The following is a 24,583-nucleotide window of genomic DNA, read 5'->3' as shown; positions in this document are numbered from 1 at the left end:
CTGGGCAGTGGGGGAGGGGCAGCAGAGAGCCCTGAGGACAAAGGGTGGGGACAGGAGATCTCTGGTGGCTTGCCTGGGCCAGCTCATGGTGCAGGGGGATCTCAAGGCAGAGGCAGCCACCTCCCTCCCATGGCTGTCATCCTAAAATCTGATGAAACTCAGCCACCAGAGCCCCTTGCTTAGAGGGGCAAGCACATGATAGGTGGCTTTCCTTCCCTCCAAGACCCAGTTGTCCCTCTGTGACCTGAGCACCTGGCTAGGACCTGATGGTGAAGGGAATGGAGCTGGCTTAGGTGGCCAGGGCCTATGCCCAACCTCTCCTGCCCCTGCTGGGCTCAGGTGTTTGGAGCTTGTTGACATGTTCTTCATCCTCCTCCAAGGCCAACCGCACCCTTGTGAACTATGATCCCATGGATGAAATCCAGATTGCTGAGATCAACTCCCAGGTGCGGAGGTACCTGGATGGGACGCTGGATGAGATCGATGTAAGGAGCATCTCCCTGGGACCACCATGCCCAGTGGCCTGGGTCTCCCTACCCTGAGCATACCCCCACATGTGCTATGCTGGCCTTAGAACCTCACACTGAGTGGGTGCAGTGGGTGTCGGGTGGGTGGTGCTGAACCCCTGGCCTGGGACCCACCGAGGCCTCAGCATCCATATTTAGGGTGACAAGGATGGGCATGCCCCACAGAGTGGCCAGCAGCCCTGACCAGCCCTGACCACATAGGGGGTGGCCCATCACTCACAAGTGCAGGCCTTGGAGCCAGGCTGCCCTGAATCATATCCCAGCTCAGCTATCTCCTTGCTGGAGTGACATCTGCAAAATGCTCTACCTCGTGAACTTTGGTGGCCACACCTGTATGGTGAGGAGGGAACCAAGCTGGAATTAACTGAGCTGGAGGGGCTCAGGTGCTTGGCTGTGCCCAGTGGGGTGAGGCCAAGGATGACGGTCATGCTGGTTTACAAGGCAGACACGCAGGGCCTGCGTTGGAGTGGGCCAAGGAGGAAGAGATGGCAGCCACACAGGGAAGGGCCCTGAGGAGGAAGGACGCGTTCTGTTTTCACAGTGCAGACCAGCAAACCCTTCCTCAGGGAGCCACATGGCAGGCACCGCCCCCATCCCCGCCCCTAGCCTGTCACTGGCTGCTATAACTCAGACAACGGCGGGGCAAGCTCTTCTGGCCTTGTAGCAGGGTTGGTCCCAGACTGACCCTCAGGGATAATGCTTGTGGTCCCTGGGTCGCAGAGGAAAGCCAGTGACCTTCCCCTAGCCACAGGTGTATATGTGTCTGTAACAACACAGAAAGTTCATAATGAAACCTTTTAGAAACTGGGGAGAGCTGAGGACAATACATTTTGTTAAAATGCTTTTCTTAGTATTTTCGAGTACTCGAGGCATTCTAATTTTACAGAGATCTTCCCTTAGAAAAGATAATTTTCATAGCTTCACTAAATACTTGCTTGAAAACTGAACTAATTGTGTCTCTGTTCTTGAGAACTAATATTCCATTGTCAAGACAGAGGATCAAAGGGTTAGTCAAGGAGTCCACACCCTGTGCTGTGCTGCCAGAGGCCCAACCTCGGCCTTGCTCTCTTCCCTCCAGATAATCAACCTCAGACAGATCCAGGAGGTGTTCAACCAGTTCCGGGTGGTTCTGAGGTAAGGGACCCTCCCCACCCTCCGGAACTCCTACATTAGGCTGCCATTTTCATTTCCCCCATGGTCAGGGCGCTGCCTTATCTCTTTTGGGTGAGGAGCCAGACCAGAGTCCTTGGAGTGTGCTCAGCCCCCTGAGCTCTCAAATCCTTCAGCCCTTCCCTGCACCTGGGGGAAGCAGGGAAGACAGCCCTCCATTCAAGGACAACTCAGAGCAGAAGTAGTCTCTGGTAGATGTCTTTTGAGTTCCTTAACTCAACAGGAGGTCCTTACGGAGTGCCAGCCCTGAGCATGGCCAGAGCAGGGCATTGTGAATACTCCCTGCTCCCCACCTCCACTTCAGGAGGCATTTGTGGTTCATATGGGTGCAGGCATAACTGTAGACTGAGTGGCTCAAGCTGGGTGGATCACAGAAGTGGGTCACATGATTCCAAAGGGCCCTTTAAAAATGTTTATTTATTTATTTTTGCAAGGGGGGAGAGAGAGAGACAGAGCCTGAGTGGGTGAGGGCAGCAAGAGAGAGAGACACAGAATCTGAAGTAAGCCCCAGGCTCTGAGCTGTCTGCACAGAACCTGATGTGGAGTTTTAACTCACAGACCATGAGGTCCTGACCTGAGCTGAAGTCAGATGCTTAACCAATTAAATCACCCAGGTGCCCCCAACAGGGCCTTTTAAAGATAGCACCTAGGCAGGAAAGCATGGTCCCGAGGCAGGCTTACAGTCCCTGTTTAAGTTAACTTGGAGCAGGAGTGCCTGGCATGCAAGGGTAGCCACTGCGGATTTGGGAGGCTGGACAATAGGTGTGTGTACTGAGAAATCCTGGTGTGGCATGAACTTGTTTTGTCTGGTCTGGTTCCTGAGGAGGGCGTGGCTCCATCATAGGGGGCAACACCCACACGAGTTCTACCTCCAGTACTTGGTTTTCTCTCCGAGGGTTCAGCCTGGCCCCAGGTACCTGGTGTTCTCTTGTTCTCTCTCTGAAGCCAACAGGAACAGGAAGTAGAATCTGCTTTGCGCAGGAAATATACCCTCATAGACAAGAATGACTTTGCAGCCATTTCTGCGGTCCAGAAGGTATGCATGGTTGCTTCTTGTTGACAGCATTCATATCAGATTTTTCCATCCCCAGACCTTTCCAGAAGCAGCAAGTGTTCCACATTAAAGCAGATCTAGGGTTGCAACAGGTAAAGGTAACACCAGGATGAGGGTGACTCATGCAAGATCTCTCGTATAGGAATTCAAAGTGATCTCCAAAATTAGAGACATGACCATAGACAAGACCAATTCCTGAAGTCATGTTGGCAACAGGACTCGAGATCCTCAGGGTATGACATGAGACACCAGACCACTGCATGGCACTGATGTGGAAAGTGGACATTTGGTAGAGTGGTCAGATATAGTGCTGTTGGGGGCAGCCTGAAGCCAGCGGCACTGGCGACAGCCATCTTGGTGTGTGGGGTCAACATGCCCACCTGAGCACGTATACACTTGGGTCCCCCACAAGCCAGGACCCTTCATCTAACTCCTGGCCCTGTGGCTGGCCTCTTCCAGGCAGGGATTGTGGATGTTGAAGGACACCTAGTAGGTGAGACTGATGGACAAGGCTTCGGTCTCGGGGTCACCCCTTTCTCTGCCAAACCTGGGAAGAAATCCAAGTTCAAGAAGACATTCAAAGAGCAGCTCAGGTGAGTAACCTTCCTGCTCCTCTACCTGCTCAGCACCTGGCCCTCCTTGGCTGATGAAAGAAGAAAGTAGCTAAGTTAGTATCTTAGCTAGTTTAGCTACTGGGTGGTCCCAGTTGCTCGAATTACTGCCAATACTAGCAATATTTGTGGGACTCAGGTTGGGCTGGTTACCTCTTGTCCACACAGCAACCCCACAAGGTGGGCATTAATGTCTCCATTTTATTGATGTGGAAACCAAGGCCTAGAGAGGGTAAGTCATGTCCGAGGCCACACTACCAATGAGTGGTAGAGCGGAAGAGAGAGGCCAGGCTAGCACTCCCCGCTCTGGTACTTCATGCAGAAACCACCTGTGACCCAGCTGCCTGGTGCTCATGTCACCTAAAAACCACAGTTCACCTTTCAGGCAAGGATCATTTGTATATGCAAGTCTCACTTAATGAGACACTCTCCCTGGGAGGTGCTGGTAGCAGTAGATAAAGAGCACAGGCTCCACGAGGGGCCTTTCACCCAAGGGCTCACCTTGTGTGAGGCACAACAGCCTCTCTGCACTTCCATTTCCTGGTCCCTAAGTTGGGAATCAGAATAGTAGCCTCCAAGTCATGGGGGCTGTTTGTGAAGATAAGTGGGTGAATGCAGTTCCGTACCTAGAAAGTACGCAACTGGAATCACTTGGTAAAGGACACAGTCCAAAGCTGATTGTAGAATACCATCACGTGCAGGACAGGAGTCAGGTAGCAGGGGTTGCCGAGGTCCCTAGCATCCTCCTGATGGTTCAGGCCTGCTCAGATGTGCCTCTCTGGGAAGGAGGACCCTGGGCACTGTCACTTGGAGAGGGAGGGCATCTACATTTTTCGGAGCTGGTGTGGACACTCATGTAGGTGGGAGAATGTGGATCATGGACTGGTCAAAGCATCAGGGCAGACATGTCGTGCTTTACCTTTGGTCCACAGACAGACCTAACCTGAGTGGGGGCTCTGCCACTCCTTCCCAGGGATGCCTGTGTGATGAGTGCCTCAGTGGCCAGGATGCTCCTGGGAGCTTGTGGCCCATACCACAGATCCTCCTGCTTTCAGACCTGAAGACTTACCATTTTCCCAGGTGTCTCCTGCCAAGGTTGCTGAAGGGAGGGCTCCTTATTCTGAAGAGGGGAGAAGCATGCTCTCCTCTTCCTACCCATAGGGTCTTATTCTTTGCCTTTGGACACATGTGTATGATCTAAATAGGACTGAGTGGGATGGGGCTTCTGATATATAAGGGTTTGGAAAGGTCACTCCCCTCAGCACTAGAGATGCCTTACTGCCCATGCCTGAGCCCTGGAGTCTCCCTGCTTTCTTCTTCCAGCTCCCCAGCAAGAAAGGAAGGTGCCAGCAGTCCTGTGAGTGGCAAGGAGTTGGATGTCTCTACGTCCAAGACCCAGATGACTCCATCCTCCAAGGAGGGGGATGTCAAAGACATGATTATGCGGGAGCAGGAGACCTCCAGCATTGAGCCCCTTCCTTCGGACTCCCCAAAGGAGGAATTACGCCCCCTCAGGTGACCCTCTAATGCTAGTTCCTGCTCCAGATCTTTCAAAACCAGAGTGTGATCCTCAATATGTCAACAGTGCCTGTAGATACATGAGATAAAATAGGGGATAATAGGCAAAGACTAGGAGCACAATCCAAAAAGAAGTAACATGATGGCTTCTACACATGCAAAACGGGCCCGCCTCAGGACTCTTCCAAGATACAAGTTACACATGGAATCATTTTAGATCCTTCAAATAGCAATTATTTAAATAATTAAAACATTTTAGGGGCACCTGGGTGGCTCAGTCAGTTGAGCATTTGACTTCAACTCAAGTCATGATCTCATGGTTTGTGAGTTTGAGTCCCACATCAGGCTCTCTGCTATCACCACAGAGCCCACTTTGGATGCACTGTCCCCCTTACTCTCTACCCTTCCCCTGCTCGCGCTCTGACTCTCCCACTCTAAAAATAAATAAATATTTAAAAAATTTTTGGGGGGTTCCTGGGTGGCTGAGTCGGTTGGGCCTCCGACTTCGGCTCAGGTCAGATCTCACATTCGTGGGTTCGAGCCCCGCGTCGGGCTCTGTGCTGACGGCTAGCTCAGAGCCTGGAGCCTGCTTCCGATTCTGTGTCTCCTTCTCTCTCTGCCCCTCCCCCTCTCATGCTCTGTCTCTGTCTGTATCAAAAATAAATAAAATATTAAAAAAAATTTTTTTTTGATAACTAATGCATTCAAAAGGTGCCTGGGTGGCTCAGTAGTGTCAGACTCATAATCTCAGCTCAGGTATTGATCTCAGGGTCATGAGTTCAAGCCCTACATTGGGCTCCATGCTAGAGCCTACTTAAAGAGAAAGAAAAATAAAAAGCACCAAATTCTCAAGGTATGAGACCCTTCCTCTGGCTACCTAGTTTCTCTCCCTAGTGAGTCGGTAATTGAGTGTTCAGTAATTGGTCCCAAGGAAATAGAGGTGTGCACAAAGATTTATGCAAACAGATGTTCACTGCATCATTAATTTAAAAAGCCAAAAAGTGCTAACATATGGCAAAGGCACTAAGTGAATTATTATCTCTGCCCTTGGGGTGTACAAGGATATACATGAAGAATTTTTTCCCCAGCAGGTAAACAATTCCAAGCACTCAGAGAAGCTGCAAATACTGGACAGTGGACACTCTCTTGATTCTACATTTAACACGTTACTATACCTATTTCTCTCCATCCTTCTTATTTAAAATTTTTAAAAATATTTATTTATTTTTGAGAGTGAAAGGGACAGAGTGTAAGCAGAGGAGGGGCAGAGAGAGAGTGAGACACAGAATCTGAAGCAGGCTCCAGTCTCTGAGCTGTCAGCACAGAGCTTTACGTGAGGCTTGAACTCATGGACTGAAAGATCATGACCTGAGCTGAAGTCGGACGTTTAACCAACTGAGCCACCCAGGCGCCCCAGAGCCTCTTTTTTTTATTTTTTTTGATGCATGTCATAGGAAGTTGTGGACAATCCACTTCTCCCTGCCCTAGCGCTTCAATAACATCTTGTTTATCCGAGTTCTCAGGGTTCCTCTTAACACAAAAAAATGCTTCTGTGAATAAAGATGTAAAGTTACAGCTACTGCATGGCTTAAAACATTAAAAAAACTTTATTTATTTATTTATTTTTATTTTAGAGAGAGAGGGAGAGTGTGTGTGTGAGCAGGGGAGAGGAGCAGAGAGTGAGAGAGAATCCCAAGCAGCCTCCACGCTTAGCACGGAGCCCAACAGGGGGCTCGATCCCATGACCCTGAGATCATGACCTGAGCCGAAATTAAGAGTCAGATGCTCAACTGACCGAGCCACCCAAGCGCCCCTCAAACATTAAAAAATTTATCAAAGAGATCCCTGAAGTAGGTACACCAAAGAGTAATTGCTAATAGGTTGTGAGTGGTTTTTTTGCCTTGTTTTCTGTTTTTTTTACACTTTTCCTTGCTGTCCTCACTTTCTGCAATGGTCATGTGCCCTTGCTTGCTGAGTGAGACAGACACAGGTGAGTGGTTCCCACACAGGGTAGCTCCTGTGCAGGATAGGTGGTACCTGGGAATTCCGGCCTTCTGCCCACAGAAGCCCCAGGGAAGAGAGGCCAAGTGCCTCTAGGTCTAAGACCACCCCCTCTTTCCCCTTGCTCTCCCCCTCTGTCTTCAGGCCCAGTACCCCACCCCCCAAACCTGTGGCCTTCGAGGACTTTAAGAACGAGCGAGGCAGTGAGATCAATCGCATCTTCAAAGAGAACAAATCCATCTTGAACGAGAGGATGAAAAGGGCCAGTGAGACCACACAGCGCATCAATGCCATCAAGCGCGAGATGGACATGACCAAGGAGGCACTCAATTTTCAGAAGTCACTCCGGGAGAAGCAAGGTAAATATGATGGGAAGATGGGTGGGGGAGTCTGGGAGCTGAGTATCCTGCTCTAAATGGGGCAGCCCTGGATACTGGAGGACTCAGATGGGAGGGGGCCACAAGGCATGTTGGGGTGCAGTCTTCAGCCCTGGGTCATCACATGGCTCTAGTCAGTCCTGGGGAGCCCGAGGGTCCTTCCCTGTCAGTCAGCTTCTCCCTGTGCGCCCATTATTTTGTTATCTCAGACCTAGGTTTGGGCCTTCTATCTGGTATGTGCTGCTCCCAGTGGAGAAGCAGCCTTGGTCTTATAGAGGCTTCCCCAGGGAGATGGGCAGCTGGCATCCCCACAGGGTCCCTAGGTGTGTTCTCCTCACCACCCAGGGTTGTCTGATTGGCATGAGGGTGCTGGTTAAGACATAAGAAACTGAAGAGGGAAAGAGAATATGGGTACCAGAGGGTCTGGGGATTCATTGCCACTAAGACCATTCCTCATGCCAAATCCTTGACACCCAATGCTGGTCTGGCAAAGTCTTATTTCCTAAGGCAGGTAGTGTAGGGGGCTCTCAGGCTCAGAGAGCAGGGACCTCAGTGTGGGGAGGGTGCTACCCTGGTGCCCTTGTCCCAAAGGCAGACACTGCACACACCTGCACTGTGGGCCAGGGACCCTCAAGCTTGAGTGTGCAGAGAACTCCTGTGGGAGGGCTGGTCACACCCAGATTCCCAGGCCCTTGCTGCTGGTTCTGGCTCAGGAGATCTGGAGCAAGGCTCAGAACCTGCATTTTAATGAGTAACCATCCCGACTCTGAGGCCAGAAGTTCAGAGACCACATTCTTGTTCACAATCCTGGCTTCGTCCCATTGTCCTTTTCCCAGCAGGGCACACCAGAGGTTACTGAGCTTTCTCTTGCTAAATCATAACCCTTTTCCAGGCAATTGGATCAGTGGGGACATCCCCAGGTGTCATTTGTTTTATTTCTGCAGGTGGATCATGTCACAGTGAGATGTGCACTTTATTCATTTACTTCTCAGAGGGGACCTCCAAATTCTTGAGGCCACTCTGCTCAGACCGTACAGATCAACTGCGACACACTATTCCAGAGGGCAAAGCCTCCAAGGGGACAGGGAAGGGCTGGTGATGGTGGCTCTAGGCATGCCCCCACCCAGAAGCTCTAGGCGCCCCCAGGACCAAGTACCCCTTTGTCCCTTCTGCCCACACTTTCATTGAATATGCAATTTCTTATTACGTATTTACATATCTTAAATAATATATACTCACGCTGTGCTGACATATCATCTATGCCTAAATATACCTGAAAACATATTTTTAAAGGATGAGATGAAGAATAAATATACAGTATTTAAAATATTTTAGGGGCGCCTGGGTGGTTCAGTCGGTTGAGCATCCAACTTCGGCTCAGGTCATAACTCACTGTTTGTGGGTTCAAGCCCCATGTCGGGCTCTGTGCTGACAGCTAGCTCAGAGCCTGGAGCCTGCTCCAGATTCTGTACCTCTCTCTCTCTCTCTGACCCTCCCCTGCTCGTGCTCTCAAAAATAAAAAACATAAAAAATTTTTTAAAAATATTTTAAATTAGGGGTGTCTGGGTGGCTCAGTTAGTTAGGCATCTGACTTGATTTTAGCTCAGGTCATGACCTCACAGTCGTGAGATCGAACCCTGGGTTGGGCTCTGTGCTAGGCATGGAGCCCACTTAGGATTCTCTCTCTCCCTCTTTCCCTGTCCCTCCCCTGTTCATGCATGTGCCCTCTCTCCCAAAATAAATAAACACTAAAAAAAAAAAATACATTCAATTGATTAAAAAAATAGTAAAATAAAAATACTTAAAATTTTATCTATCAGGGGCAGCTGGTGGCTCAGTTGATTTAAGCATCCAACTGTTAATTTTGGCTCAGGTCATGATCTCATGGTTCATGGGTTTGAGCCCTGCACCAGGCTCTGCACTGGTGGCACAGAGGCCTATTTAGGATTTTCTCTTTCCCTCTCTTTCTCTGCTCCCCCTCATGGTCTTGAACTCTCTCTCTCAAAATAAATAAATAAACTTAAATAAATAAATAAAATTTTCTCTATCAGTACTAAAGAAAACATTTTTGCTTTTACCCCCCAACATCAGTTGTTCCCATTGGTTGTTAAAATACCAAATAAAGTAAATTCATTTTGATTCATTTTGATCAATAGCTACTTATTGGCCCAGAAAGGTCAGCAAATTTGGCATGTTGACTAGTGTTTTATGAAAGAAAAATGAAAAATCATTTTAATGTTTTAAAAAATGTTTATTTATTTTGAGAGGCAGAGAGTGTACGAGCAAGGGAGGGACAGAGAGAGAGGGAGAGAGAGAATTCCAAGCAGGCTCCATACTTTCAGCACAGAGCCCAACACAGGGCTTGATCCCATGAATCATGAGATCATGACCTGTGCCAAAATCAAGTTGGATGCTTCACTGGCTGATCTACCCAGGTGCCCCTGAAAAATCATTTTAGGTTGAAGTTTTTTCCTTGGAGAGAATAAGAGAATCCCCTCCCCCACAGCGGGACACAAGGTGCTCACAGTCTCTCCCCATGTCAACAGAATACTATTATATATTACTCTGTAAAGACTTATCTGTCAGTGTGACCACACTGGAGACCACCCACAGTACACGGACCAGGTCACTCCACAATGTAACCCCCGCCCCCAACTCCAGACTCACTGAATTGGGACCAATTCAAGGCCTCAGTTGCCTTTCCATATATGGTGTCTGTGACAGTGTCTTAACTTTTCCCCAATAAACATCATTGGAAGGGCACCTGGAGACTGCCACACACCTCAGTCGCATGCAGGACTCGCTCTCCAGGGATCCTGGGGGTGGCAGCCCAGTGGGGTAGACATGATGCCTATGCTGAGCTTTTAAGGTGCTATGGGCAGTGGCCGGCTGAATTCGTGGCTCCGCAGACCATGTTATGTTGTCTTAACTCAGTGACCCTCATCAAACTGACAGACCTTCGAAGGTCAGGCAGAAATCATGAGTGGAGCTGACAAATAGCACAACTGACCCCTCTCCTCTGCAGCCTCTGACAGTCACGCTACACGATACAGATTTACAGTCACTGTTATTAATAAGGAGCCTTGCCCAAGTGCCTTGCGTACTAGCCAGTGCTGGAAGTTCATGTACATAACTTACAAAAAAGGAAAACATCCATTTACTTGAGGTGCTTACTGAATTATCTTTGGCCACTGAGGTTTAAAATCAATATAAGTGTGAGGCATGGGCCATCTCTACCCTCTCCTCTACTCACCCCTCCTTTTTTTTTTTTAAAGTTTTATTTATTCTTGAGAGAGAGACAGAATGAGAATGAGTGTGGGAGGGACAGAGTGAGAGAGGGACACAGAAACTGAAGCAGGCTCCAGGCTCCAAGTTGTCAGCACAGAGCCCAGTGCGAGGCTCAAACTCATAAGCTGTGAGATCATAACCTGAGCCAAAGTCAGATGCTTAACTGACTGAGCCACCCAGGCACCCCTTAATGTTTATTTTTGGAGAGAAAGAGAGAGAGAGAGAGAGCGCAAATGGAGGGGCAGAGAGAGAGGGAGACACAGAATCTGAATCAGGCTCCAGGCTCTGAGTTATCAGCATAGGACCTGACACGGGGCCTGAACCCACAGACTGTGAGACCATGACCTGAGCTGAAGTCGGATGCATAACTGAGCTATCCAGGCACCCTCACCCCTCCTGTTCTTAAAGGTGCCTGTGTGGCCTCTCCAACTTAAGCTCCGTCTTCTGGCAGGACTTGTCCTGGCCACCTTGCAAGGCTTTTCCCACCCCTACACCACAACCCAGCCTTTCCTCTGGTCTCTGGTCTTAGTGTTTTGCGAGCACTTTGTTCTGTTTTTCCAGAATACCTTCCTCTTCACACCCTAAGTGAGCTCTTCTTTCTCTGACCTCCTGTGTCCCTGCAGGTGAGTATGAGAACAAGGGGTTGATGATCATCGATGAGGAGGAATTCCTGCTGATCCTGAAGCTCAAAGATCTCAAGAAGCAGTACCATACTGAGTATCAGCACCTGCGTGACCTCAGGGCAGAGATCCAGTACTGCCAGCATCTGGTGGATCAATGTCGTCACCGACTGCTCACGGGTGTGCCACTTGGGAAGGTCGGCTAGCCACCTGAGGTCCTGGGAGGCAGAGGGCAAGGCCATCACCTGGCTTCTAGAAGTGGCTTCAGAGCTGCTCTCTGACAGAGGCTGGGGCTGGACAGGGGCTTCAAAAGTGTTTCCAGGAGGGGTGCCTGGGTGGCTCCATCAGTTAAGCATCGACTTTGACTCAGGTCATGATCTTGTGGTTCATGAGTTTGCGCCCGTCATCAGTGTGGAGCCTTGTTTGGATTCTCTCTCTATATATTCATAAATAGACACAGAACTCTGAGGGCAGGGGAGGGAGTTAGGAAAGGGTGAGACCCTGGAAGAGGAAGTGAAGAGAGAGTGAGCCTGTGACTAGCACACACAGGCTTTACCTGCCCCCACAGCTCACAATGCTGTCTGCCTGCCTGCTTGCAGAATTTGATATCTGGTACAATGAGTCCTTCTTCATCCCTGAGGACCTACAAATGGCACTGAAGCCAGGTGGCAACATCCGACCAGGCATGGTGCCTGTCAGCAGGATCATGTCTCTGGTGAGTGGCACAAGGGCAGGAGTGGGGGTAATGGACGATCACGGGGTAGTGAGTCGGCAGTACCCTTTGTCCTGTTTTCTCCACGAACATGGCAGTGTACATGCTGCTCCCAGCCTCGCCCATAGCGGGCCCAGGCAAATGGCAGAGCAGCTCTGAAGCCACTTCTAGAAGACAGCTATGGGTCTCTCCCCAGGTATTAAGAAGTTGGGGACCCAGGAAACCTCACTTGCTGCCATCACCTTTCTGGGATGGCTCATCCCACCCTGATGGCAGTTACAGAGTGGCAAACTTGGGGCTGGGGGTCATGAGCTACCCTGCATGGGGATTTGTAAACCCTGTGAGGAGCTGCCTTGATGCCCCCCTGACAGGTCAGGGTCAGTCCTGACAGTGCCAGGCTGAAGGGACTGTGCTGAGTTGAGCTGCCTCTAGGGAGAAGATGACCAGGACAAGTTCAGCCAGCTGCAGCAGGTGCTGCTGCCAGAGGGTCCTGACTCCATCTCCTTCTACAATGCCAAAGTCAAGACAGAACAGAAGGTAACTTGGGGATTCATGCCTCTGGGAAGGTGGGGCCTCGGGGGCCACATTACTGACACTGACACAAGATAACACTTCCTACTTTGGAAAGGCAAAGGAACATGTCAGTAGAGAGAAATACAGAGTCATCCAGAGTCACTGGGATCTCCTGCAGACTCCAGAGTCCGGGACCCAATAGGGACCCCATAGACCATGACCAGGCCTGGACATGACTATTGGGAGCTAAGCTGGTCCATGTGTGGTTTGTAGTCCAGGACAGGGTCTGCCTGCTGGGGACAACCTCTCCAATGGGGGCCACCATTAACAGGAGGCAGGGGACAGAGGCCCACATGCGGCTGAAGGCAAAGCTAGACAGGGTGTTGGCCATGGGCTGGGTCTGCATTCTCTTCCCTCAGCAGGTTGGGTTGGAGCAGAGGGGCTTGGTCTACTGAGGTTCAGTCTAGAGCCAGAACACAGACAGCCTGTGCACTGTGAACTTCTCTTTGCCCACAGGCTCTTCTCATACAGCAGGTGGCAGGTGCACGTGGGGAGACTGCTCGAGAGAGCTCATTGTGTAAAAAATATAAATACAGGGAGCCTGGGTGGCTCAGTCAGTTTAGCGTCTGACTCTTGATTTCAGCTCAGGTCATGATCCCAGGGTCTCAGGACTGAGCCCTGTGTTGGGCCCCACACCCAGCATGGAGCCTGCTTAAGATTCTGTCTCTCTCTCTCTCCCTCTCTCCCCCTCTCATTCCCTCTCTCTCTCCCCATCTCCCTCCCCCACTCATGTTCTTTCTCTCTCTGTTAAAAAATATATATGGTGTATATATACACAAAATATAAGTATATATACAAATACCCAGTCCCTATCCATCCAGTTTCACTAACCTGCTCTGACAGGAAACCCCTGTCACTTGTTTCTACTGTTCCCTTGCACATTGTGCAGTATCTTGCTTTTTTCACTTAACAGTGTATCCTGAAGATCATTCTATGTCAACTTATAGCTGCTTGTTTTCTTTTTTTTTAATAGTTGTATATTGGTACCCCATTTTGAGGATTATAAAAACTTATTTAACCCACCTCATATTGAGAACATTTAGGTGTTTCATCCTTTTACAATACATATGTTTGTGATGATTAACCTTGTAAAAATGTGAATTCACATATGAGTGAATATATGTGAAAGAAAGTTTGTAGAAGTGAGTTTTTTGGTCACAAAGAAATTTTTTGTTTTTTTCTGAGAGATAGTACCTGTGCAAGCTGAGGAGGGATGGAGGGAGAGGAAGAGAAAATCTTAAGCAGGGTCCATGCTCAGTGCAGAGCTCAACACAGTGCTCAACCTCAGGACTGTGAGATCACGACCTGAACTGAAATCAAGTCAGGCGCTCAACCGACGGAGCCATCCAGGTGCCCCAAGGACATGTGCACTTTTAATGGATGGTGCCAGATTGCCTGCCTAGAGTCGGACTGATCTGTACCCCTACAGACTTACCACAAAGATGTATCATCCTGATTTTTGTTTTTTTTTCCAGTCTGAAAGGTGAAAAATGATCTGTCAGGAGAGCTTTAATTTACGTTTCTCTTATTATGAGGGAAGTTGAGCTTCTCCTCATATGTTTAAGGGCCATTTTCATTTTTTCCTGTAAATTGCCTGTTTGTATTTTTGCCTATTTTTTGAAAATTTTATTTATTTTTGAGAGAGAGAGAGAGAGAGAGCGAGCGAGCATGTGTGAACAGAGGTGGGGCAAGGAGAGAGAAGTAGATATAGAATCTGAAGCAGGCTTCAGTCTCTGAGGTGTCAGCACAGAGCTTGACACGGGGCTCGAACTTATGAACCATGAGATCATGACCTGAGCTGAAGTAGGACATTTAACCAACTGATCCACCCAGGTGCCCCTATTTTTCTATGGTATCTTGGTCTTTATTCTTATCAATTTGTAGGAAGTCTTGATATTCTGGGGAGATTGGCTCTTTATGATATGAGTTGCAAATATTTTTTCCCTGTCATTTGTCTTTACCTGCTTTTTTTGTAGTTATTCTGTTGATTTTTATGAAATTAAGTGTATTAGTCTTTTCTTTCTTGGCTTCTGGATTTTGTGTCATAACTAAGCCCTCCCCATATTGAATTGATTCTCCTTACATTTATAGTTAAGCTGATATCTGTACTGACTTTTTAGATTGCAGATTCAGATGAAGCATGTCTAGGGTGGAGCCTGAGATTCCAAACATTTCTAATAAGGCTCAGACGATGCCCGTGCTGCTCGTCCAGAATCACACTTTCAGTAGCAGGCCACAGAGCTCATCTGCAGGAAACAGGCCTGGGCTCCTCTCCTCCAGGCCTCTCTCTGTCCCTGGGCTTCTTCCTGAGGTCTACTCCTTCCCCTATCTGTTCTTTCCATTCACTTCTAAATATCTAGCCCCAGTCTTTGCCCCTAGTCTGGCTCCTATTTTCCAAAACTTCTCAGCTCCAATGTCCAGTATATCACCTGACTACTTACTTTGTGCTCTCCAGCGGGAAAGCCTAGTTGACTCTTCTTGGGTTAAATGTACATTTCTGGCCCAGTTAGTGGTGGTTTGGAGCAGGGTCCCCTGTCCACCCCAGCAGCCTGGCCCAACTCCCTTAGCAGAAGAGAGGATGGCTTTACTATGCAGCCATTTAGCTTTGTACTGTGAGCATCAAGCTTTATTAACCCTGGTCCCTGGAAGGAGGCCCAGATCAGTGGACAGAGCTCTGCCTCTCTGGAAAGTTTGCTGGAACCAACCACTTTGGCTGGGGAAGGAGACCCTGGCCAGTCTGCTCCCATTGATCCCACTGGCTGACTCCAAAGAGCTCACTCAGGGTTGTCCATGAAAATCTCTCTGTGGGGAGGCAGGGGTCTCCCAGAGTAGTTAGGAGAGAATGGAGTAGGAGCAAGTAGGCCTAGATAGCCCAGCCTCAAAGATCATTTGACTGTGACTGCCATGTAGGGATTTCCTTCTCTGGCCATAAAGAGGCCTGTCCCTGCTGGACTCAGTGGAGGGGACACATGGCATGAGGCAGGGATCCAACTTTATTCTTTTGCAGATGGATATCCAGTTTTACCAGTGCCAATTATTGAAAAAAAAAAAGTCATTCTTCCTTGAATTATCTTGTTACCCTTGTTGAAATTCAACTGACTGTAAATGTGAGGGTTTAATTTTGGGACTCTCAGTTCTATTCCACTGATCTATATGTCTGTCATTATGCCAGTACTATACTGTGTTAGTTCCTGTAGATTTGTATTTAGTTTTGAAATTAAAAAGTAGAAATTCTCCATCTTTGTTCTTCTTTTTTAAGATTGTTTTGACTATTCTGGGGTCCTTGTATTTCCATACAAATTTTCAGACCAGTTTGTCAGTTTATGTGAAGAAGCCAGCTGGGACAGGGGTTGTGTTGAATCTATCAGCTGCTTTGAGGAATGTTGCCATCTTAACAATATTGTCTTAAAATATATGAACATAGGCTATCTTTCTATTTATTTAGGTCTTTAATTTCTTTCAGTGGAATTGTAATTTTCAGAGTATAAGTTTTGTACTTTTTAAAAAATTTTATTGCTAAGTATTTTATTCTTTTTGATGCTATTATGAATGGAATTTTGCTTATTAAAATATTTATTTTTGAAAGAAAGTGAGAGAGTGGGGGAGGGACAGAGATAGGGAGATAGAGAATCCCCTGTCTGCACTGTCAGTGCAGAGTCCAAAGCAGGGCTTGAACTCACAAACTGTGAGATCATGACCTGAAATAAAATTAAGAGTCAGACATTTAACTAACTGAGCCACCCCTGTTATGAACTGAATTATATTTTATTTTATTTATTTTTTTTAAAAATTTTTTAATGTTTTATTTATTTTTGATACAGAGAGAGACAGAGCATGAGAGGGGGAGGGAAGAGAGAGAAGGAGACACAGAACTGGAAGCAGGCTCCAGGCTCTGAGCTAGCTGTCAGCACAGAGCCTGACGCGGGGCTCGAACCCACGAATGTGAGATCTGACCTGAGCTGAAGTCGGAGGCTTAACCGACTGAGCCACCCAGGTGCCCCTGAACTGAATTATATTTTAAATTTCACTTTTGATTGTTCATTGAATGTGTATAGAAAACAATTGATTTTTTTTTCTAAAGTTTTTTTTTTAATGTTATTTTTGAGAGAAAGACACACACACGCAGAACATGAGCAGGGGATGGGTAGGGGAGAGGCGGGGAGACACAGAATCTGAGGCAGGCACCAGGCTCCCAGCTGCCAGCACAGATCAGCACAGAACCTGACTCAGGACTCAGACTCACAAACTGTGAGATCATGACCTGAGCCAAAGTCGGACACTTAACTGACTGGGCCACCCAGGTGCCCCCAATTCTTGAAGAATGATGTGGTATTCTACCTTGCTAAACTCATTTATTAATTTTAATAGTTCTTTAGTGGATTCCTGAGGATTATCTCTATAGAGGAGATCATGTCATCTACAAATACAAATAGTTTTATTTCTTCCTTTCCAATCCAATGCCTTTTATATCTTTTTCTCACCTACTTTGCCTGGCTGGAACCTCTAATACGATGTTGAAATGAGAGGTGAAAGTCGCCATCTTTATCTTGTTCCTGACCTTAGGGGAAAGGTGTTCATTCTTTCATCATTAAGAATGATATTGGCTATGGGGTTTTGCTAGAAAAAAAAGAAGAGCTTTATAGCAGCACTTCTCACTCTGTGCTGTACACATCAATCACCAGGCTGTTAGAATAGAGTCTGATCCAGCAGCCTTGGGGTGAGGCCTGGGATTCTGCATTTCTGATAAGCTCCCAAAAGATGCTGATGTGGCTGGTCCATGGAACACACTCTGACCACCACACTTTTAAGTTTATTCTTAGAACCTTTCTTCTCTCAGGGTGAAAAAACTCTCTTCTGTACCTAGTTTAATGAGTATTTTTTATCATAAAAGGATATTGGAGCCTTATATTTTTTTAAAAGGACATGAAATAAGAGTTTATAAAACTGACCAAGCAGATTTGAAGAAAAACCAAATAGAATTGTTAGATATGGCTGATTAGACACAGTTGAAGAGGGCATTAATAAACTGAAATAGGAATGTAAGGAAATTACCCAAATTACAGCAAAGAGAGAGGAGAAGCTAGAAGAAATGACAGATTTTAAGAGATACAGAGGACATAATGAGAAAGTCCAACATACATCTAATCAAAACTCTAGAAGAGAGAATAAAAATAAGCAAACTGAGTCACCTAGGTGGCTTATTCATCAAGTGTCTGACTCTTGATTTTGGCTTAGGTCATGATCTTGTGGTATATGGGGTTGAGCACCACATTGGACTCCCCGTTAATGTCTCAAGGCCTCCTTGGGATTCTTTCTCTTTCTTTCTCTGCCCCTCCCCTGCTTACACTCTCTCTCTTTCTCTCTCAAATAAATAAATGAATAACTATTAAAAAAACTTTGAAATATAATTTAAATACCATACAGTTAGCCCATTTATAGTATATAACTCAGTGGGTTTTTTTCATATATTCACAGATAACTGCAACCATAACCACAGTGAATTTTAGAACATGTTGTTCTCTTGTTTTTTTACTCCTAAATATTTCAGTATTTATTTTTTAAGAACAAGCACATTCTCAGGGCACCTGGGTGGCTCAGTTGGTTAAGCATCTGACTTCAGCTCAGGTCACAATCTCATGATTTGTGAGTTTAAGGCCTGCATTGGGCTCTGTGCTGACAGCTCAGAGCCTGAAGCCTGCTTCAGATTCTGTGTCTCCCTCTCCGTCTGCCCCCCCAACTCATTCTCTTTCTCTCTCTCTCTCTCTCTCTCAAAAATAAACATTATAAGAAGAGCAAGTACATTTTCCTACATAATCATGATATAGTAATTGAAATCAGGAAAATTAACAATGATGCAACAATATTATTTAATCCAAGGTCCATATGCAACTTTTGACAGTTGACCTAATGGTGTCCTTTATAGTTGTTCTCCTCTTACACCCTGGTCTAGCATACAGTCTAGGATCACGCATTACATTTAGTACCATGTCTCCTTTAATCTAGAAAAACTCCTCAGTCTTCCTTGGGTTTCATGATTTTGATATTTTTGAAGAGGACAGGCCAGTTATTTGGTTGAATGTCCCTCAGTTTAGGTTTGTCTGATGTTTTCTTGTGATTTAAGTTCAAGTTATGCATTTTGGGCAGAAATACCACAGGAATGATCTCATGTTCTTCATGGTACATCATATCAGGAGGTGTCTTATTCAGCCTGGGATGCTATAACAAAATACCATGCATGAGGGTCTTAAACAACAGACATTTCTTTCTCATGGTTCTGGGAGCTGGGAAGACCAAGATCAAGGTGGTGGCAGATTTTCTTCTTGGTGAAGGCCTTCTTCCTGGCTTGTAGGTAGCCATCTTTTTGCTGTGTGCTCACATGGCCTTTTCCTAGGCATGTGTTTGTGGACAGAGAGAGAACGTTTCTCTTTTCCTCTTTTATAAGGACACTAAACCATCATGAGAGCACTATCTTCATGATTTCATCTAAACCTAATTACCTCCCAAAGTTTCCCACTTCTAAATACCATTACAGTGGGGATTAAGGCTTAAACAAATGTGTTTTGAGGTACTGTAAACATTCAGTCTGTAACAAGAGGCACAAGATGTTGCTTTGTCCCATTATTGGTAAGGTTAATTTTGATCAATTGTTAAAGTCATGCTGCATATTGAATAACAGAACCAAAAGGTCTTTGGTTTTGAGGAAAGAGCTTCCAAAATTTTATTCCTTATTGTAAATTATTGTAAACTTGTCTTGACTGGCATAAATTATTTCAAGATCACAGAAAAGATGAACCAAAGTGATTTGCATGGTTACCACCATGAATTTCTCTCTTGACATTCCAGACAGACCTTCCATTTTCTTTTTTTTTTTTAATGCTTATTTATTTCGTTTTTGAGAGAGAGAGATAAGCACATATGCACAGGGGAGGGTCAGAGAGAGAGAGAGAGAGAGAGAGAGAGAGAGAGAGCTCCAACTAGGCTCTGTGCTGTCAATGCAGAGCTCAGTGTAGGGCTCAAATTCATAAACCTGAGCCAAAACCAAGAGTCGGAAGCTTAACAGATTGAGCCACCCAGGTGCCCCAATAACCTTGAATTGTCTTTACTTCCAAAATCTCAGATAACATTTACATTGTATATCATTCAACGGAGGAATCTTCAACAGAGGTCAGTATTATATTCTCCCACCATCCTCCAATCTCTAGGAGAACTCTGCATTAGACAATTTTTAATTTTAAGACGCGCCCACATGGGACGCCTGGATGGCTCATTCAGTTAAACACTTGACACGATCTCAGCTCAGGTCTTTATCTCAGGGTCATGAGTTTAAGCTCCAAACCCACTGTGGAGCCAAGAAAGAAAGAGAGAGAGAGAAAAAGAGGGAGAGAAAGAGAGAAAGAAGAGAGAAAGAGAGAAAGGAGAAAAGGAGAGAGAGGGAGGGAGGGAGGAAGAGGGAGTGAAGGAGGAAGAAAGGAAAGAGAGAGAGAGAGAGAGAGAGAGAGAGAGAGAGAGAGAGAGGCGTGCCAATGCAGAAACTTGATGCAAATGTACATGAGCCATTCCATCTTCTATTTGTTTAAACCTTTCACACATATTTTTAATTTTTTTTAATTTTTAATTTTTAATTTTTTTAATATAACACAATTTATTTTTTTAACATATGCAATTATTTTCCATCATTTACAATACAGTAGTTACAATGACACTCCAAACAGAAAAGCAAAGTAATAAATCAAAACCCCAACTTCTATTTCATGTAATTAGACTTATACAGAAATCACATATATTTTTAAATGTAAAGTATGTAGGATCACATTTTTCAAGGTCAAAATGTTTCCCATTTTGCTGGATTTCTCTTATGGTGGCGTGTGTGTGTGTGTGTGTGTGTGTGTGTGTGTGTGTGTGTGTGTTTGAGTCATAAGTTCATGTCTGATTGAACTGAAGCTGTAGGAGTCATGGGCGCATAAGTGCATTCTTTCCCTCTGACAGCACTTGCACTTGATTTTGCAGTTAGCCACAGGGCATTGACAACCCAGGACCATTTTAACCTCCTTCAAAAAGTCCAACTTGATAAGGGATTAATATCCTGAATATATAGAGAACTTGCTCTCTCTTTTTTTTTAATTTTTAACGTTTATTTATTTCCAAGAGACCAAGAGAGACAGAGTGCAAATGAGGGAGGGGCATAGAGAGAGGGAGACACAATTTGAAGCAGGCTCCAGGCTCTGAGCTCAAACCCATGAACCATGAGATCATGACCCGAGCCGAAGCTGGATGGTTAACCAACTGAGCCACCCAGGCACCCCTATAGAGAACTTTTAAAACTAAAAAATACAAGGGGTGACTGGATGGCTCAGTCGGTTAAGCCTCCGGCTTTGGCTCACGGTTGATCTCACGGTTCGTGGGTTCGAGCCCCGTATCGGGCTCTGTGCTGACAGCTAGCTCAGAGCCTGGAGCCTGTCTTCTGATTCTGTATCTCCCTCTCTCTCTGACCCTCCCCTATTTGCGTGGTCTCTCAAAAACTAAAAAAAAAAAACATTAAAAAATTTAAAAATAAACTAAAAAATGGGAAAGAGTAGACATTTCTCAAAAGAAAATATACAGATGGACAGTAAGTGCATGAAAAGATGCTCAACATTACAAATCATCAGGAAAAGGCAAATCAAAACTACAAGATACTGCTTTATACCCATTCGCATGGCAACAATCCAAAAACAAAGCAAAATAACAAGTATTGGTGAGGATGTGGAATAATTGGCATCCTTGTGTGTGTACTACTGACAGGAACATAACATGGTCCAGCCATCAAGTGAGATAAGCCAGTCACAAAAAGACCACTGTTATATGATTCCCTTCACATGTGGTACTTAGAGTAGCCAAAATCACAGAGACAGGAGATGGAATGGAGGTTGCCAGGATCTGGGGGGTAGGGGGAATGAGGAATGAGTACTTAATCGGTATGGAGTTTCAGTTTTGCAAGATGAAAAGAGATATGGAGATGGATGATAGTGGTGGTTGCACATTGTGAATGTATCACTGAACTGTACACATAAACATGGCTAAGATGGGGGGTGCTCCTGGATGGCTCAGTCTGTTGGGCATCTGACTCTTGATTTTGGCTCAGGTCATGATCCCGGGTCAGGGGATGGAGCCCCACATCAGGCTCCACACTGAGCATGGAGCCTCGTTAAGATTCTCTCTCTCTTTTCCCCTCTCCCACTAGTGCACACACTCTCTCTCTAAAATAATAATTTAAAAATGTAATGGTTAAAATGGTAAATTTTATGTAATGTAGGTATTTTTCCACACTAAAAACACTGTGGGGGGGGGCAGAGTTCCAGCTTAGTTTAGGAGCTTCAGTTTCTGTTGCCACGCTGTGGGGGATCTAGGATTCATACCCACATTTCAGGTTGGCTTTAGGACCTGCTTACTGCCCACTGATTGTTTCAGCGCACCTTTCCTGTCTGCTTTCTGAGAGTCTAGCATTTCGTGAAAAGGGAAGAATTTGTGAACAGCTAGATGGTTTGCAGAGGGAGGGCCCTATGTGTGCCCACCCTTGTGGAGATAGAACCCTTTTCTTTTTTAACCTAATTCTTGCCAGAAACTTTCAAGTGGGCACTTGAAACATACATGTCTCCTATTAAACATGCCTGCCACACCGTTTTGAAAACAGTTTTACACACTTTCTTTAAGATAAAAATATGAAAGGGGATGAATGGAACATTATTTCTCAACAGAACTGGGGTTGGTCAGGGGGCATCCTTGTCCCCAGGATGTGACATTTGCAGGAAGAATGGTGGGGTGGGTGTAAGTGGCATGGCTTCTAAGTCTTCATTCCGTACCTCCTAATCAATTCTGGTTTTCTCCCCCTTTCTGTGTCTAGCACAATTACTTGAAAACCATGATGGGCCTCCAGCAGGCACACAGGAAATAGGGATTCATCGCCAATGCCTTCAAGGACAAGACCCCCAGGAACTCCTGCCGCTTGAGAGTGGGGCTGCCAGACCGCTTGCCCAGAGCTCCAGACAGCCTGCTCCAAGGCTGGAGCCCAGCCCAGGGAACTCACAATGGCCTGCCTCCCCACGGGGCATCCCTCACAGGACACTCATCTTCACAGAACACTTGGCATTGCAGTTCACTGTTTTATACGCAGGGATGGGATAAAATAACTTTCCAGTTTGGACGTTTGGTGCTCACTCAAGAGCCTGATTTTATTTCCTGTCCAGGAGGATGTCTTCCCTATGCACAGGTGGGGTCAGAACCGAGTCTCCAGTAAGAAGGGAAAAAGTAGCTGAGCCACCCTCCTCCTGGCATGCCTTTGTCCCACTGGTTACCCTCTTTCCTTCCTTGGATAGACATTCTTGAGGGGAGCTAGGTCTGAGGAGCCCTGGTTCTCTCAGTCCGTGTCAAACTGTAGGTTCTCTTAGGACATCCTCTCTGTGTTTCTGAGCCAGTCAAGGCAGGAGGCCCTCCTTCCTCAGCAACCAGCAGAGGCATGGGTCTAGGTGGCCATGGCTGAAAGGCAGTTTTTTATCTCAGAATAAGAGGCTTAAAATGAGCGCAGCCCTATCACGAAGTGAGCAGCAGGAGTCCCACAGTGGGGAGCTGTCTGGCAGGGAGGTTGCAGAACCGGTACCAGATAGAAGGTTGGACTGGATGGCATCAGTCCATCCCAACACCCAGTGACCCTGTCCTTCAGCCTAGCAGTGAGCAGATGGATGGGGGTTTGTGGGACAGAAAAAACAGAAAGGCATCTGTGAGGTCTCTGCCCTCTTCCTGGTCAGCCCCTTTCTGTTTCACTGACGGATACATAATGGTCTCAAAACAGCTTTCAGAGACTCCTACTATACCGAGGCTTTGCAGTGTCCCTCCATCCCCCTGGACGACACACACGGGGACTGCTACTGACCGGCACTAATGGTGTGCACACAGCCCTACTGGGCAGTCCTCATGTTTCCTTTAATCGTGGCCAAATAGACAAGTCTGCCCTGGCCCTGCCTGCCCTCCCAGCTAGTGCGGGCCTCAGGCAGGGAGATCCGGTTCTTTCCCTTCTCCGCTGCCCCTGCTCACCAGGACTAGTTTGGGGTTCCCAGGCCTTTAGGGCATCTCAGGAAATAGGCCATAGCAAATGGGGTACATCATCTTTTGGGGGCCATAGGAAGCATTACCAGCGCCCCTTCCCTTCATTCCCTGCCACTGGCTGCAATGGCATGCCCTGCTGGACAATGTGCCCTAGGACGCCTAGACAGCCAGTCCTGAGGCCTGCTCGCCAGGCGAGCTGGGCCTGTCATGGCAGTTTGGCACATTGGTCTCTAGCTCAATTCATTATGACAAAGGCCTCTGTGGCACAAAGGGAACCAAGTAATCATCAGTGTGGGCAGAGCCACAGAAATAAGCCAGGCTGGTGCCTGGCAGATCAGCCTCCACACACTCCTCACGGGAGCAGAAGCTTCCAACGTGACAGGGAGCTAGGGGGCATCACGTCCACTCAGATGGGCCTGTTGTTCTAGAAAACAGTTCCTGCTCAGCTAATCTGACCACCAAATCACTCCTGAGGGGACTTCTAATTCCCACATGGGACAGATAAGATAACCTGAAAATACTCCTGCTACAAACAGAAATGCTGGCTCAAGTAGAAATTCTTTTCAGTGCAAAGCTAAATTTGTAGGAAAGGAAGGACTGCCAGGAGCTGGAGAACTGAAAACCCACAGGGTCGGCATGGGAACTGGCTGTGGCCACCAGGGATAGGAAGGGGTGTCGTGGACGATTGCCCTTGAGTGTTAACATCCACATACGAGTGAGAACTAAGGCTCCGGCCCGTGCCCCGGAGGGAGTGGGAAGTGCGGCCTCTGCCTACAGCTGGCACCTGGAAGGCTTCACCCTTCATGAAAAGGTAAGCTAGAAAAAGTTCCCCCACTTCTGGGGAAAAGGTTTCTAGGGATGAAGGGGAACAGGTCCTGAGAGAATTTGCAACCATGCACAGGTTTGGGATTCAGATGTACACTGTGTGCAGGAACCACTAGGCTGAAAAGTTAGCATAAAAATTAGCCCAAGGATAAAAACACCTAGCAAAAAAAAAAACCCCAAAAAAACCCAAAACCTGTGCGTGCCTTTTACTGAGCCACACAACACTCC

At 46.8% G+C, this 24,583-nt stretch overlaps 1 protein-coding gene and 1 long non-coding RNA gene across 24 annotated transcripts in view; one reads left to right on the top strand and one right to left on the bottom strand.

The window, feature by feature from the left end:
• KIF9 (kinesin family member 9) overlaps positions 1-22,644 on the top strand; it is a 53,571-nt gene extending 30,927 nt beyond the window's left edge. For 21 of the 23 annotated variants that reach the window (XM_029919066.1, XM_029919065.1, XM_029919061.1 and 18 more), the window contains 10 exons: positions 381-485; positions 1,606-1,661; positions 2,643-2,733; positions 3,211-3,344; positions 4,686-4,877; positions 7,026-7,240; positions 11,170-11,346; positions 11,766-11,881; positions 12,311-12,415; positions 22,332-22,644. In XM_029919066.1, the coding sequence (XP_029774926.1) occupies positions 381-485; positions 1,606-1,661; positions 2,643-2,733; positions 3,211-3,344; positions 4,686-4,877; positions 7,026-7,240; positions 11,170-11,346; positions 11,766-11,881; positions 12,311-12,415; positions 22,332-22,382 (1,242 nt within the window). In that variant the 3' untranslated portion in view covers positions 22,383-22,644. Of the gene's footprint in view, positions 1-380; positions 486-1,605; positions 1,662-2,642; positions 2,734-2,788; positions 2,844-3,210; positions 3,345-4,685; positions 4,878-7,025; positions 7,241-11,169; positions 11,347-11,765; positions 11,882-12,310; positions 12,416-22,331 lie in introns of all 23 variants that reach the window. The other 2 variants (XM_029919062.1, XM_029919063.1) reach the window with 2 other exon arrangements.
• The window catches only part of LOC115275352, a 36,634-nt gene that overhangs the window by 9,129 nt on the left and 2,922 nt on the right, over positions 1-24,583 (bottom strand). The gene's annotated exons all lie outside the window — the stretch shown is intronic.

Source organism: Suricata suricatta, chromosome 12 (assembly GCF_006229205.1).
Source record: "Suricata suricatta isolate VVHF042 chromosome 12, meerkat_22Aug2017_6uvM2_HiC, whole genome shotgun sequence".
Classification (NCBI taxonomy): Eukaryota; Metazoa; Chordata; class Mammalia; order Carnivora; family Herpestidae; genus Suricata; species Suricata suricatta.
This window is presented reverse-complemented; position numbering and strand designations above follow the sequence as displayed.